Genomic DNA, 16,676 nt, shown 5'->3' on the forward strand with positions numbered 1-16,676 from the left:
CGTTCGCTGCAACTAATTGAGTAACGTCCGTCCTACAGGTGAAACCCTTAAAGGGGCCGCAGCACCCTCCTTCTCTCTTCCCCCCTCCCCCGCTTTTTCCTCCGGTTTCGTCGGAGGCGGCTGCGGTTTGCAGCAGCGTAGGATGATCGCTCCAGTTTCTGAACGAAGCAGCTGATAATCAAGGCGAGCAGCGACTGTTGAAAAAGAAAGTCTCCTTGGAGACGGAACAGGTACGTCGCGGCCAGAATCCCCGCAGCGTTCGTCCAGCGGAGGAAGGGGCTGCTCAGGTGCGTGTCAGGTCCTGTTGCCATGGTGACCACCCAGGGTTGTGACAGGAGTTACCGTGCGAACTAGTTTGGGAAGCTTGAAAAGTTGGAAAGAGTCATAGACTTTTGTTCTTGGTCTCATATCCCTAGAGTGGCCTCTCATGCCATTAAAGGTTATCTCCTTAATGCCTAGAGTGGCCTTCGGGGCAGGAGTTGAAGTGTCCCAGAAATAAACAAGAAAAGATACTGTCGTTGTTGTCATGTTTATTCAATAGCTGTGGTATTGAATAGTTTCTGTAAATACAGTTTCTGTAGATAGTCAGAATTTCTATTGCCCGACGGTATGTTGGCCTGAAAATAAATTGGGGTAGGATACAATTCTGATGTTTTCCCCTCCTGCTAGGGAGAATGTTGCTCTTGGAGTTACTGCGATTATGTGGTGCATTGTGGAACTTTGCCTTTCATTCTGTTACTCATATTTATGACCTTCTATCCTGTTTGGAAGTTAAGAAAAACTTCATTAGAGTTCCAGGGCAAACTTCCATTCAGACATTGACCAGGCTGATCTGTGAAACTGACAGTCCAATCTTGTGCAGAATTAGGCATGTGTAAACCCATTAAAATTTATTTTTAAATTAATTTTTTATACTGCTCTCCTTGTTACCACAGTCTCAGAGCAGTTTCCAACATGGATTCACAATAAATATGTACAATACAATGAAAATATCAGTACATTCTAATCAGTCATGGCACCTAAAAACAACCCTAGATAAAGGGATGTTTAGATGTTCCTATATCTGCATAACTTAGGTTGTGAGTGTCTGATATTTTCCGAGCAGCTGTGATGTTGTGGCCCTTACCTTGAAGGAAGCATCACGTAATTTCCTAAGATCTCTGTTCATCCATTCTTCCATAAGGAAACACAGAAGTAATGCTCATCAGAAAGGCTGGTATTCTAGAGTTGGGATCCCCAACATGATGCCCAAGGGCCCTATGCTATCCACCAGCTTGGGATGGGGCCAGGTAGGGCTTTTGCCCAGCAAGGCTTCTGGTTGGCAACTAGAGATTTGATTGGCTGTGCAGGTTTTTTAAAATGTTACTGTGGAAGCAGCTGCCACCACAGGACAAGGATCTTCACTGAGTGATTGAAAGTAAACTACAGCAGCCATTTTGAGGGTGTGTCCACAACACAGAATTCAAAAGGTGCCTGCAAGGTAAAAAAAAAGTTCTGCTCTAGAAGGATTGAATTCACTTGTTCTAGATGAAGTGAACTTTGCTTTTTCAGAGTAGGTTAAGAACTTGGATGTGCTCATGGACCCTGACTTGCTGTTTGAAAAACAAGTTGGCATGGTGGCCAGAAGCACCCTTCTATCTGACTTAGGCCCCTTCCGCACATGCAAAATAATGCATTTTCAAACTACTTTCACAACTGTTTGCAAGTGGATTTTGCTATTCCGCACAGCTTCAACGAGCACTGAAAGCAGTTTGAAAGTGCATTATTCTGCATGTGCGGAATGAGCCTTAGTAACAGCCCAATCCAGAGCCACCAGCACTGCTGTGGTGCCACCCAACCACCTCCAGAGGACTTTCCAACAATGCAGGAAGAGAAAAAAAAAGGAAAACCTCTTCCTGCCTCCAGAAATCCCTCCGTAGGGTGGCGTAAATCCAGGATCTGAGCTGTGGTGCAACTAGTTGCAGACGCCAGGTGGAAGCTGACCCCCACGCCAGCATACAACTGGGATGCCAGCACAGCTTTTGCCACCAGTAGAGCTGAGGGATGGTCAGCCGCTGGTGCCTTTTCTCCCTCTGCTGGCCCCTTTTCACCAGAGGAGGGGGCAAACATGTTGGCACTACCCCGCAGCCCACGCTGCCCCCTCAAAAGGCTTCACCTCCCTCCATTCCCAAGATTGGGCTGTAAGTCTCTTGTTATCTAAATGCAACCATTCTGGCCATGCTGATCTGTAACCTCATAGCGATCTGACTGTTGTTAAGGGCTGGCTATTGGGAACATGTTGTCTATTTTGAATCAGCTACACTGATTGCTAGTCTGTTTCCAAGTTCAATTCAAAGTGCTGGATGCGACCTATAAAGCCCTTCACAATCTGAGACGTACATGTATGAATGATCATCTCCTTCCATGTCTCTGTGTGCTGTTCACTGTCCCATCCCTTATAGCCCATCTGACACTGACCACAGTCTGGGTCTTTTCTGTTGTGGCTCTTGCTCTGTGGAACGGGTAAAATGAAGCCCTGTCCTTGAAGAGTTAAAGGGAAACCCTGTCCTTGAAGAACTTCAGGAAGTGCTGCAAGGCTTCATTGTTTTACAGGGCTTTTGAGGAGGTTTAAACAGGGGGCATCTTTTTTGGAGGGAGAGGGAGGGTTTTTGAACAACTTGAATTTGAATGAGGGGGATCTGTTTTAGTTGCATTTCCTTTTATTTTAGCATAGTTAAAGATGCCTTTAAAATGTATTCTCACTTATAATGTACATACAGTTCCAGAGTAGGTTCAACTTTATAACATTAGAATACTGACCAATGTTTTTAAAAAAATAAACAGGCTGAACCTGAGCTATCAGTGAACTGAACAGTGATGCTAATATAATATTAATAATGCAAATTTGCAGAGCGTGAAGGTATGGTGCTCAAGGCTGTCACCTGCCTGGTTCTAAGTCAGCCTCTTCAATCTCTCTACCAGTCAATGTGTACTTTTAAACTTACATTTGTTTTAATTAATGCATTTATTAATTAGCTTGAGGGCTGCATGAGTGATCACACCCTAGGCGCTGGAGGCGCTGGAGGTTTGTGCACCATTCTTAGCCAGGGAGAGGAAAGAAACTGAATGTTCAGTGAGTCTCTATGGTGTTTAAGTGTCCTAAAGATGATGGTATATGGCTGGAAATTTGCTGGATTTGTCCTATCTACACAACTGTGCAAAACTGTCATCAGTCTATTTTTCTCAGAGGCCTCCACTTCACTTGTGAACATGTCCCACTCTTACGATATGGCAAAGGCCCTTGGGGCTGAAGAATGAGCTGTTCCTACATTCGGTTCAGTAAGATCTGCTTCCTGCTCTCAGTTATCTTTTGTGCAGTCCTCCTCTTGCTGATCCCCAAATTCCAGGCTAATTGGAGACCAGGAAGTTATCCACAGCCTCATCCACCTTCAGTTTCCAGTGCTTTGAACACAAGTGGGGTCCAGTTGCAGCAGGCAGAGTCAAGCTTAGTGGATAATTTGAATGATGAGACTAACAATATTGTACCTTTTGTGAAAGAAGAACTGATACAAGAATGGAGCCCTCATGCCATAGACACAGGGAGATCCAGCCTGAAAGCTAACAGCAAGATGAATGAGATCCCAATTAATCCATGGTACAATGGGATGAATCAAGTGGGATCTGACGAGGTCTCTGCTAAGGAAAAGTTGGAGTTGAAGGATCTCTTTATTGCTGTGAAAACAACACGAAAATATCATAAAACAAGGTTGAACTTGCTCTTCCAAACATGGATTTCCCAGGCTCAGGGGCAGGTAAGCCTCTTCTTACTCTCTCATATTGCTTCCTAACTTATTAGTTTGAATCAGGTTACTAAAATATACAAAACTAGACCATATCTGAATGGTTGCAAAAATCAATCACAATGGCACAACATTTCACAATTGAAAGAGTGATAGATCTACTGCTAACTTTTAATAAAAGAGGTAGTGTTTCCACTTGATCTATATTTTGGGAGCACTTTTCTCTGACAGTTAAAATATCAATATATTGACTTATTCAACAGAGTTACTTTTTCCTGTCAGCTACAGTATCTTTTTAAGGCTCCTTACAGTCGAATCATATGAATAAATTAAATCCACTGAGTTCAATATGATTCGGTCAGGATCTGTCAACCCCTGCAATAACAAGCAGACTTTGCTGGAACTGAGTTCCACACATCATTTCTTAATATCTCTTCCCCAAACATCCCTCCTTCAGGATCTCAGCAGAGTGAAATCACAAGTAGTGCAAAGGCCAAACCAGACATAAAGCAGGTGCTGGCCAGCCCCAAGGAAGAGAAAGTTACTGCAACATCTAAAGCAAAGGAAAATAACACACAAACAAATAAAAGGAACAAACTTAATCCCATAAAACTAGAATTAAGTACCTAAAAGGTTGAGAAATTGTTTAAGGGCTACTAAATATAAAACTGCTAAATATCAAAAACGCATATTTTTTTTACAAATTTAAATCATCTGCACTTGTGAGAGGCCCATAATAGCCTACCTTATGCACACAATGTCACAATTACAATACACAGAAGGGTCCAATGGGCCACTTTTTTGACCCTTATAAACAGACACGTTTTGGCCACCTGACCTTCCTCAGTGGTCAAAAGTAATACAATTATACAGTGTTTAGCTGCCAGATTACAAATTGCAATTATAACGGTTTTTAATGACTGAGACCAATTGTCTAAAAACAGAAACAAACAAAAAAGGGGGAAATAGCCAATTTGATATAACATTTTAGATATTCACAGAAAATAATACATACAATTTCTGAGAAAAAGACTTATTGGAGTGTTATTTAAATTGGCATCCAGGTCTTCCACACTTAGGCCCTTTCCGCACATGCAGAATAATGCACTTTCAATCCACTTTCACAATTGTTTGCAGGTAGATTTTGCTATTCCACACAGTAAAATCCAGCTGCAAAGTACATTATTCTGCATGGGTGGAAGGGGCCTTTGTTCCTAGGGGCACACAGGCCTGATTTGGATAGGGACTGTGGTGGACAGCGAGAAGGAGCTTAATTCCCCACACATCCTTTTCCTGACCTAAGGCCCTAGTGAATCATTATTTGCCTTGTAGGGGACACTTACATATATTGATGGTTACACAGGTAAGCTTCTCCATTGGGGCAAATAGCAGCTCCTCAGAGCTATTCCAGTTTATGAAACTAACACACGGGGCAGATTTACACCCCAAACATTCAGTCGTAATCTGAATGATGGTCCCAGGCACTGAACTCCAGGCACCCATCTGATCAACAAGACCCTTGGGGGAAACAATACTGTTATAATATGTGTCATAGACCTCAGAACTGAACAAATGGGTCTGTATATAAGAAAGGGACCCCCCTCTCTTTTCTTAATAGTCCAGGAAACATATCCTTTTCCATAGTATTCTGATAGAATCCAACCAAATATAACATTCAGTGTACTGTACTTTTTCAGAGGTGCAAGAAGAAAGTGGGGCTCTGCTGATTCCCCAAAAGGCCAAAATTAAACTTGTAGGATCTGTGTGAGACAAGATGGCAAGTGATGTGGGACTGGTCTGCAGCAAGGAGGAAAATCTAATCAGATTACACCACCTCTCTCTCGTGCCAGTGGAGCAGGAGTGGGAGCCAACCCACTATTGTTACTTGGAAATCTTCCAGAAATTAAATGTTTATTTTTCTTGTCTCTTGCAGACCTTTATATTTACAGACTGGGAGGATCAGGAACTGCGTCACAGAGCAGGTGAGCTTCTCAAATTTCTGACAGATCTACCAGGTTTATAGGTAGATGGTCTCAAAACATAAGGAGCTATCTTTGGTTGAATCAGGCCAATTATCTGCTCTCCCTTCTATTATCTGCCCTAACTAGTAAATCACAATTTGAGGCCCACTACCTGACAGCCTTTAAATGGAATGCTGGGGTTGTTCTGTCACGTGGTATTTCTTTATTTGAAAAAAAAAACTTTAATATGCATGTTCTATACAAATCCTTCAGTTGAAATAGATTACTCTTGTGGCCACTTCCAGATCTACAGACACCTGCTGGACTAGATGAAGCCTGCCAGAATGAACCTTGTGAACTATGTGAAGTTTTGGTTTGGTCCAGCAGGACTGTTCTTAATTTTCTTAGTTGTAAACCTTTCAAGAGGTTTTATCTGCTTTAGAAACATTTGTTTTGTACAAAGTTATTCTTTGGAAGGGGGTGCCTAGATTATAAAATGTCATGTCCACCTTTCCATAAGAACTGGTTTTGCATTTATTTTCTCTCCTTATTTTTCCAAACATATTCTCTATTTCCAGTTTGCAGTTTTTATAGCCTGATATAGTTGCTAGATATGGATCCTGCTTTGTTGGTATCTGGTATCCTTATATTCTCTAATGAATAAATCCAGTTTCTTTTTTTTACATGAGTTTCTCACTATATTTGCTGTTTCTCTCACAAATCATGCAGGCTCCACACTGAAACCATCTTTCTTTTATAGGGGATCACATGGTCAACACCAACTGCTCAGCTGTTCATACCCGCCAAGCTCTCTGCTGCAAGATGTCTGTGGAATATGATAAATTCCTTGAATCTGGAAAAAAGTGAGTCATTATTCCAGTTGATGCTTGTCTTTAAATTACCTTCTGTAACTCCAGTATGGGCCAGAATTAGCAGGCGCTCCCTTAATGACTGCTGATGAGCATAGTGGAAAAAAGGACTAAATTTGGTTGAAAGACTGGATAGCAATGTGATTTCATTTTCTTGAGTTGTCTCCTTTCAGTCCAGTAACCACCTATGCTCTTTGCACTGATCTGAGTCTTAAGATCCTTTTTCAAGATATCTTAAGAAGAAGAAGGAAAAGAAGAGTTGGTTTTCATACCCTGCTTTTCTGTACCGTTAAGGAGTCTCAAAGCCAGAGGCATAGCTGGGCCAAACTGTACCTTGTGCGCACTCTGTGTTTTCCACTCCATGGCGCCCCTCCCCCCACACTTACCTTAGTTCCCAAGGACGTAGATAAGGGGGGTTCTTGGGTTCAAACCCCCCCATTACATGTTCAACCCCTCCCATTACACCCCCCCATTTGTGGGTTTTTTGTATTTTTAGTGGGTTTTTTGTTTTTGGCCTACAGGGGGCGCAGTTTTTAGACTAGCAGCACCAAAACTTCAGGAATTTTTTGGGAGACTCTCCTGATTATACCACCCAGGTTTAGTGAGGTTTGGTTCAGGAGATCCAAAGTTATGGATTCCCAAATGGGGTGCCCCATCCCCTGTTGTTTCCAATGGGAGCTAATAGAAGATGGGGGCTGCACCTTTGAGGGTCCATAATTTTGAACCCCCTGAACCAAACTTCACCAAACCTGAGTGGTACCATTAGGAGAGTCTCCTAAAGATACCCTGAAACTTTGGTACTGCTAGCTTAACAATTGCACCCTGACAGCAGGCACCCCCCAAATTTCCCCAGATTCTCCTTTTAAATCCACCCCCTTCAGTATGGATTTAAAGGGAGAATCTGAGGTCCCCAGTTTAAACATTGAAAGTGATTCTGTTTCAGGGTTTGGGGGAATCCAACCCAAAACAGCATCACTTTCAATGTTGTTTTAACTGGGGACCCCAGATTCTCCCTTTAAGGTGGATTTAAAAGGAGAATTTGGGCTCTCCAGTTTAAATACCATTGAAAGTGATGCTGTTTGGGGGTGGATTCCAGCATCACAGCGGCCGCCCTACGCACAAAACTCAGATTTTGCACTGGGCTCCATTTTCCCTAGCTACACCTCTGCCCAGTATCTTTCTCCCAAAGATACCCTGAAACTTTGGTACTGCTAGCTTAACAATTGCACCCTGACAGCAGGCACCCCCCAAATTTCCCCAGATTCTCCTTTTAAATCCACCCCCTTCAGTATGGATTTAAAGGGAGAATCTGAGGTCCCCAGTTTAAACATTGAAAGTGATTCTGTTTCAGGGTTTGGGGGAATCCAACCCAAAACAGCATCACTTTCAATGTTGTTTTAACTGGGGACCCCAGATTCTCCCTTTAAGGTTGATTTAAAAGGAGAATTTGGGCTCTCCAGTTTAAATACCATTGAAAGTGATGCTGTTTGGGGGTGGATTCCAGCATCACAGCGGCCGCCCATCGGGGGTGGGGGTGGGGGGGCACAAAACTCAGATTTTGCACTGGGCTCCATTTTCCCTAGCTACACCTCTGCCCAGCTTGCACTTTTTCAGGCTGAACTAAGTGTGTGTGTGGGGGGGAGGGAGCGCCTTGGGGATGTGCATGGGGTGATTTTGTACCCCCCAGGTGTGCACCTGGTGTGCAGTGCAGCACCCTCCTTCCCCCTAGTAACTCTGCCACTGCTCAAAGCAGCTTATAATTACCTTCCCTTCCCCCCTCATAACAGACACCTTGTGAGGCAGGTGGGGCTCAGAGAGTTCAGAGAGAATTATGACTAGCCCAAGACACCCAGCAGGCTTCATGTATGGAGTGGGGAAACAAACCTGGTCCACCAGGTTAGAGTCCACCACTCTTAACCACTACAACATGCTCCCTTATAGAAGGAGCTTGTGACCGTGTGTGTGTGTGCTTTATTTCCACGTTTGCTGCAGGTGGTTTTGTCATGTGGATGATGACAACTATGTGAATCTGCAAAATCTCCTTCATCTCCTGTCTGCCTTTTCACATAGTCAAGATGTCTATGTTGGGAGACCAAGTCTAGATCACCCCATTGAAGCAGCAGATCATGTCCGCAATGATGGATCAGTGAGCATATTTTTTTGCTTGGGTGATAGTTTTCTCAAAATTTGAACAGATTCTTGCATTGTCCCTGAGTCTTCCTAATCCCAGTTTATGAGTTCCTTCTTCTGTTTTAGAATTTGGAGGCAGATTTCCCTGCCTCACATCAGCACAGAACTAGGGCATACTTAAGTGAAACATCAGGTGGAAAATGGATTTCTGCAACTGCTTCTACTCAGTATCAGTGACATCCTTTTTTCAGGCATCATCATTTCATCCACCACTAAACAAAGATGGCAGTTGACTACCTAATTTTAAGTCATCACTGACATATCTTTGTAATGTAAATGTGACCTATTCATAAATGATTCAGGGTATCGCTCCCTTCAGGAGCAAGGAACAGAAACAGAATTATTACCACCACCACCCCAATATGTGTTTCAAAGTCAAGCCAGTAGAGGTGTCTGTTAATGGCACAAATGCCCAAAGAAATCTCTGAGAGGTCCCATTGCAATTCTGGGCTAGGAAAGCATACAACAGAGGGGTCTTTAGAAAGTAATTCCCTTCCTCATCATGCAGATTCTGTTCTTCAGATCTTTGTAGGTTCTGCACTGTATCTTCTGCTGCAGGATGTGGGAATCAGCAGAGATTTTGTCTGATGCAAACCTTCAGGCAAACAGTTGCTAGGAACATGGACCAAGAGTAGCCTTCTCTTTCTTCTGATTAATGTTGCATTGTGTGCTTTCAAGAACTATTTTATGTGTGTGGGGGGCGGGGGGGAGTTCCAGATCTTATCTTACCTAGAGAGTATACACACCTTTGTGGATGCATAGCAGCAGCGTTAGGAAACTTTTTTTAATAAGCTGACAAAATGGAAATGAATTAAGTTCTGGTATATGGAATAGGACATGAGCTAGTTTGTAGAACAGATCATTTCATGAAATTAGTTATTTTTACTTTGTTTTTAATACTCTGCTATTCTGCAAGTCTGCAGGCAAAAGTGATTTCACTTCCTCTTCCCTCATGCAATAATGTGGATTGGTATGGTTGCAGTCCCATGCACATTTAAGTGAGAGGAAGTTCTGTTGAACTTGCTGGGCATTGTATTGTCGATGCTGGGCGTTGTTTCTAAGCAGACATGCATAGCTGCAAGTTGTATTAAGAGTCAGGAATAGAAACTCAACAACTAGTATATAATTGGCTTTGAATGATAGTCTCTTTAATGACCACGTGTATCTTGAAGATCAGATAATTCTCTGAGGACATGGAATAAAAGTTCACAATGAATGGTTCAGTTGTTCCTTTTGTGGGATTTTGACTGAAATCTGGGCCATGTGAACAGATCTAATAGGAGTGTTGAATTACAAAGGCTAAGCAGCATTCTAAGATTTATATTACTGGGATCAGAACCAACTTTCTGAATTAAAACTGTCCTCCGGGTTTTGTATCAGTTCTTTATTTATCTTTATAGACCACTGTGAAGTTCTGGTTTGCTACAGGTGGAGCAGGGTTCTGTATCAGCAGAGGTCTTGCCCTCAAGATGAGCCCCTGGGCTAGGTATGTACAGCTTCCAGAAAACATTCTTCTGTTCCAAGAACCTAAGGAGATTTAACTCTCCACTTCCTATTTTGTGCCAGCTTGGGGAGCTTCATCAGCACTGCTGAGAGAATTCGCCTCCCTGACGACTGCACAATTGGCTACATCATTGAGGGCTTGCTAGAAGTGAAGTTGCAGCACAGCTCCTTGTTTCACTCGCATCTGGAAAACCTGCAGCGGCTGCGTGGTGAGGTGGTGCTCAAGCAGGTACGGGCAAACTTTGCCTAATCTAAATGGGACAGGCAAAGGTCTCTTCTCCAAATATTTCCACAAAAGAGACTTTACGGTTATTTTAGACACTGATGCGGTCAGCCTGATGGTTCAAATTACAAGGTCAATTAAAAATGTTGGGATGACCTAAAAATCAATTTGGGGCCTCTTAAAGACTGGACTTCTGGTGTGGCTACAAAGCTCTAAATGCAGCTCTTCAGTTGAGATAAGAAATTATGAAGAAATTCACTTCATCAGAAATCTGGACAAGTGAATGGATTTGCGCTAGCTAATCTGTGACAAGTGCCATGTTTTGTACAGTGGGTGATAAGACTAGTCCCTTGAAAATGAGGAGCTGAAACTCTATTGACCGGTTTGGTTGTGGTGTTTTTCATTCCATTATCAGTATGGGTATACTTGTTTCTTTGAGAACCTTTGATATAGCTCTGAGCTGTATTTACATTTTTCTGAGTGACTGGGGGCATGCTAGCCATTTCATTTCATTTTTTGCCCAGGTTACCTTGAGCTATGGGGGTCCTGAGAACAAGCATAATGTTGTGAGTGTGAGAGAAATATTCAGTGTACAGCAAGACCCAACTCGGTGAGTACATAATTACTTTCCAAATGAAATCTCTTGACCTGCTTGCTTGCCCACTGGTGATAAGTCCAAAAAATGGGCAGGAAATAGCATTTTTCTGTCAGACACACTAGCAGGTTATAACCACTGTAGAACCTACACTGGTAGTTTTGTAATTCATTCAGGCCAAGGTGCTTTGAATCCTGTCCCTGTTTATTTTTTCTCTGCAGATTCAAATCTGTCCACTGTCTCCTCTACCCCAACACTGCATGGTGCCCTCTTTAACCAAGAAGTGACATCTGACTTAACCATCACATTTGTGTCCTGTCAGCTCTTTGAATGAGCAACCAAGGCTGTCTGCAGGAGAAGAACAATTATGAGGTCAAAGCTAGTCCTTGGGCTGTTGGGAAGATCTCTGGTCATGCACGGTGTAATCACCCGTATTCAACAGACTCCTCACTAAGTCTCATGGATGTCTTTAGCTAAAGCTGAATCCCTACTATGCTGCATTTGTACAACCTCAGGAATGCAACAGTCTGGTACTGTAGCAATATGGTTGAGGGCTAATCATCATAAATATGTTTGAAATATAAAGGACAAAACTTCGTTTTGAGACTGCAGGTATGAAAACAGTATAACAGGTTTCACCTGTTTGTTTTTTTCTATTTTACTCACATGTAAATCATTGTAGGATCACCTTCGAAGTACTACATATAGTTTACCACTAAGCAAATAAAATGGATTAGCAAATTCAGAAGGCATTCCTCCCCGAAACATCTTGCTTTTGCTTTCTAAGCGAAGGCAAGAACATGTTGTCTTTATGGCCCTTTAAAAAGGCTGACTGTGCAAGTTAAGAATGCAGTCCTAAGAATCTTTTCCTGGAAATAAATCCTATTGATTCTGAGGAGACCTGCTTAAGGATGCCACTTTATATGTCCCTCTTGGCTTGTTGTCTGTTTGATAAGCTCTGCTATATACGAGTCTTCTGCTAGGACCTTCACCCAAAGTATTTTTGCCTTGGAACATTCTGCTCGTTAACCACTATTTCAAGACAGTCAAAATCTACGTTATGTTGGCTGGACCACCATACAATCCTTGCTTTTTGTATTGCAGCTGGATATTTGATGTATGCCAAAATCAATGTACTGGATGTATGACAAGAGAATATAATTTGGCTCTTATTCTGGGGGAAAAATAAGATACTATTTAAGGGATTTTTGTCTCTTCCATTAGTGGTGAGGTCTACCCCATGAAAGACATTTTTGAGTATCTAACCTGAGAGCGATCATACAGAAGTAATGTTGCCGGTGGCAGTACTCACCCAAAAGCCAAAGGGGCTGCATTCTGAAATGAGGTGAAAGAATGCAGTGCATAGTCCTGAGATGAAATAAGCAAAAACCTTGCCCAGCATAAAACCCTGCCCAGGGTCTTTGATGATGGGTAGGATATACATTTACAGAAATAAATAAATAAAATGTCAAGAGATGCATAGTCTGAATCTATGGATTATGTCTGAAAATACCATAAAATCTAATACACCAAATTTAAAATGTTTCTGCAAAAGAAGTTAGTTCATCAGTCTGCTAACAAAAAATATTCCAAGCTGTTAAAAATGCTTTTCTGCAGTTTTGTCATACACACATATATATATGATATATTTGTATGAGATGTGCAAGCTTTCTTAGGGTAAATGTGCTAAAAATCTGTTTTCAAAAAGTGCTAAGTACGCAAGTTGCTAGAGGTGGAGACAGTGTAAGCTTCTGGAAGAGTATTTCTTTTGACCATTCTCCCTTCCGAAGAAGCAACACCTGGACAAAACAATCCTTCTGGGCAAAGGAGAAGGAATTAAACCGTTCTTAGAATAATTGCCTTAAATGTTTGGTTTTTTGCAGCTTTTGTGCCTTATGCACATAATGCACCTCTGGGAAATATAGCTGTCAGACGTGCCCAAGTGTTGCAGGCCCAAGGGAACAGTTACGATTATGTTTGCTAACCTGCTGATATTTGACAGTACAACTCCTTTCGGTCCCTGTAGTAGCATTAGCATGTAGCACAATCTGCATGTTAGGCGCTGCTGCCACAGCTGATGCATCTCTGATGTCGTCAAAACTGGCATTTAGAGACAAAACTCAGAAACAATATTAGCTATGTGCCTTTTATAACACATGTGGGTATGGAAGTGGAATGTGGTTTCCGACATCAAATTTAAACCCCCACAATTGCAGAAAAATGTATGTTAGTGTTTTGTCAGTTAAAAACAGATAAGAGGGGCAGGATGTGGCTTAGGGGCGCAGGCGGGCTTCTGCTGTGCTGTGTTCTCTGCCTTATCTTATGTTTTCTGCCCTTTCCATTATTATATTGTGTATGTCCTCCTTTTCCACTACTTCTATGCCATCTGAAGCCCTAACATTGAAATTCAGTGAATTCTCAGATTTTGGACAATGGCATGATAAATTATGAATGCATCATCTGGTTTCCTTGGCACATAATTTTGCAGTGTCGGCTTTACTGTATATCTGCTTCTTGTTCGTGCAGAGCACTCACCTAAAGCAAGTGATTTGGACTGCTAAATTGTGTTCATCTGTACACAATGAGACTGTTGCAGCTTTAACGGCCCTCACAGAATGCAGGAGCATTCCCCGTGGAAGTTACCCATCCTCCTTTCTTCAAATAAATATTTTCAGAAGTACACAATTTTCTTATTATCATCTTTGAGGAAACCACTACCATTTTATGAGTCTAACAATTTCAGGGTATAATTCCTTAAATGCAAAACTTTTAAAAACCATAATGGCCTTATATCAGTACAAGATTGAGAATGATTTTCAGGCACAGGAAAAATAAACCATCCTACAGTCAGTAATAGATGTGCATAGGAGCACTGAGACTACTGTGTTGTTCGTATGCCCCAGTTTGTCAACCATCTGAGCCATTTTCACTCTGTAAGCATTTCTGGACTATAATTGTTCTATGTATGAAAAAGATATAGCAGAACAAGCCGCCTCATTATTGGGGATAGGGTATGATCCTCTGCAGTGTCCATATGTGAACTGTTAAGATCAGAGAACTCTGTAGTACATTCTGCTGATACGTTCAAGTGAGGTTTCTCTCCCCCACCCCCAGGTAACACTATCACTGCATACTCCATGGGTGTACTGGATCACATAATGTTGGCTTGCCAGCTATAGTTCCTTCCAGTCCTCAAGCTATATACAACTGTAGCATTTTACCAGCTTCTGCTCCTGTAAGAACAGTATTCGTTATTTTCTCTCACTCTCTAAACCTTGACAGGAATTGAGGCAAAGGGCTTGAGGAATGGACTTTTATTTCTAGTAGGGTATTAAAAAGCTGAAGACATCTGCACCTATCTTGTTCATTTAGGGGATGGATCTGGTACCTGGATGAACACAAATACTAAGAATGTATCACACAGCTACCCATCATTAGCTCCCATGATTCTGTTCACTATGGCTATTTGTTGGTTCCGGACTCTATTAGTCTTCAAACTCTCCCTCATCACTCTCCTCCTCCTGTGGTTGTTGGTCACCAGTCCACTGTAGAATGCTGTCCCTTAGGTTCTGCATGATAACGGTGGATTCCTTGTAGTACTCTAAACTAAGGGTCTCCAAGCCAGCGATGGCCATATCAAAAGCAGACCTTGCTAGTCTAGTTGCCTGTTGAGGGTTGTTGACAACCTCATAGTAAAAGGTAGAGTAATTCAGGGCTAGTGCCAGGACCAAGGGATGAGTAGGTTCCATACACCATTGACTGATTTCCTGAGCCTCCCCATAGGCTGTCTCTGCAGACTTCACTAAAGTCTCTTTGGCATCAGGCAGGGCTACTTCAGCTAAGTAGCGATAGCTGTCTCCTTTCATTTTCAAGTAAAAGGCTCGGCTTTCATAATCTGTCTCACCGCAATGTTTCAATAGCATATTGTCTAACAGGCCAAGACTCTCCCAGCACTGAGTTTCCAGCTCTTTCTTAATGATCTCACGGTAGGCTTGAGCTTGCTCTTTCTGCTTTCCAACAGTCTGCTCCACAGGGTACCTTAGCTGACGCCAAGAGGAGCAGTGTTGTCGTATTAGGAATGTATAGGCCTCAGAAAGCAAGGTCCTTTCCTCATGGGTCAATGGATCCTTTCCTTCCATCACAAGCTGCTTCATGGCAGCAGCCATATCTGTGTATCTGCCACATTGTTCTGCTAGCTGTGCTGCCTGCACCAGCTGCTTGCGACTCAGCATTGACAAGGAGAGACTGAAGATTTCAGACAGGCCTGTATGGATCAGGGGATGGGTTGTACAGTATGACACAGGTAACAAATGTTGACATAGGGACAGGAAAATTCTGGAATGTTCTAGGAAAGTTCTGGAACATTCTTGAACAGCCAACCTATTTCACACAAGCCGTGTGGCATTCTTTTGTCATGCTAAGTTTACAAAATTCTACTAAATGAATGATTTAGCAATCCTCCAGGGCAACTGATATGTGTAGAGTCTGAACAGAGGAGGTGAGTGTTAGGACAATCAAACGGAAATGTGGATTTAGCAGAGATGTGATTTAGCTGGACACTACAAATGACAGAATTCCAACGATGTTGCAGATACTACACAATGACAGTATAAGAAGGCACAACACAACAAATCATTATTTGTAACCACTATAAGAAATGCAAAGCAAGGTGGTAACTTTTATTGGGCCACAAGTTATTTAAAAATTAATCAAATGAATTCACACTTATTGGTATGTAGCGATTTATAACCTTCTCCCCCTCCCCTTCTTTTTTACAAAGTTTGAAAGTGAGGGAATAATGATAAAATATAGTTCAAACAACAATAATCAGAGTACATGGAAGTAAAAAATACCAAACCACATAAAAAACCAACAACAATATATGTGGACACCCCATCTTTAGTGATTTAAGAGAACTATGTATATAATGTAACCTGTTATGGCCTGATACCACAAACTGGTAAGAAATTAGACAAAGTAGTACTTCCCATTTTCTTTGAGAGGGTGAAAGGGGGAGAGAGGGAGGTGGAATAGGGCAGGCAAGCAGTACAAGTCAGAAATTTAAACTAGTTTCATCCCTGGCAGTAGTCCACACTAGTGATTTATTTTATGTACATACCTCACCTTTCTCCCCAACAGAGGGAACCTAAAACAGCACACATATCCAAAGTGCATAGGATTAGCAGCCTCCAGGTGGGGCCTTTACTACTCCCGGCGGCCTTGAGCCTGGCCTTTGCAGGTATAGGGTGGGGTATAAATATAATAAAATAAGAATTAATCCATCTGATCTTCAGACTACAGAGCTTGGTTCCCTTGAAGGAAATAACAGCTTGGAAGGATGGGCTCTGCCTGAAGTAACACATCCCAGTCTAGTTCTCTCCCTTTATCAAACTCTATCCCAGTGGTGGCAAACCTATGGCACGGGTGCCAGAGATGGCACTCAGAGCCCTCTCTGTGGGCATGTGCAAACAAAGTTGCACCCCCCCCCCCACACACACACACACATATCTAGGCTGGCCTGGGCCACTGGGCTCAATTATTAGCATTAAACCTAAG

The 16,676-nt window shown here is 42.3% G+C and overlaps 2 protein-coding genes across 4 annotated transcripts; one reads left to right on the plus strand and one right to left on the minus strand.

Annotated features, from left to right (window-relative positions):
• The first annotated feature begins 12 nt into the window (after window positions 1–12).
• On the plus strand, window positions 13–13,800 carry RFNG (RFNG O-fucosylpeptide 3-beta-N-acetylglucosaminyltransferase). 3 transcript variants are annotated; one of them, XM_048492212.1, is made up of 9 exons: window positions 13–287; window positions 3,227–3,791; window positions 5,713–5,761; window positions 6,501–6,603; window positions 8,602–8,755; window positions 10,200–10,285; window positions 10,366–10,531; window positions 11,050–11,135; window positions 11,342–13,800. In XM_048492212.1, the coding sequence occupies exons 2-9, from the start codon at window positions 3,294–3,296 to the stop codon at window positions 11,394–11,396; spliced, it is 1,197 nt and encodes a 398-aa protein (XP_048348169.1). In that variant the 5' UTR covers window positions 13–287; window positions 3,227–3,293; the 3' UTR covers window positions 11,397–13,800. The 3 variants fall into 3 exon arrangements, with proteins under 3 accessions (XP_048348169.1, XP_048348170.1, XP_048348171.1); XM_048492213.1 differs by having other exon boundaries at window positions 3,541–3,791; XM_048492214.1 differs by having other exon boundaries at window positions 13–230; window positions 3,541–3,791.
• Window positions 13,801–14,598: 798 nt separating this feature from the next.
• LOC125430251 (14-3-3 protein gamma-A-like) lies at window positions 14,599–15,352 on the minus strand. Its single transcript, XM_048492129.1, has one exon. It carries the CDS (start codon window positions 15,350–15,352, stop codon window positions 14,606–14,608), a length of 747 nt encoding a protein of 248 aa, XP_048348086.1. The 3' UTR covers window positions 14,599–14,605.
• Between the last annotated feature and the right edge of the window lie 1,324 nt (window positions 15,353–16,676).

The sequence above is a fragment of the Sphaerodactylus townsendi genome, linkage group LG03, assembly GCF_021028975.2.
Source record: "Sphaerodactylus townsendi isolate TG3544 linkage group LG03, MPM_Stown_v2.3, whole genome shotgun sequence".
NCBI lineage: Eukaryota > Metazoa > Chordata > Lepidosauria > Squamata > Sphaerodactylidae > Sphaerodactylus > Sphaerodactylus townsendi.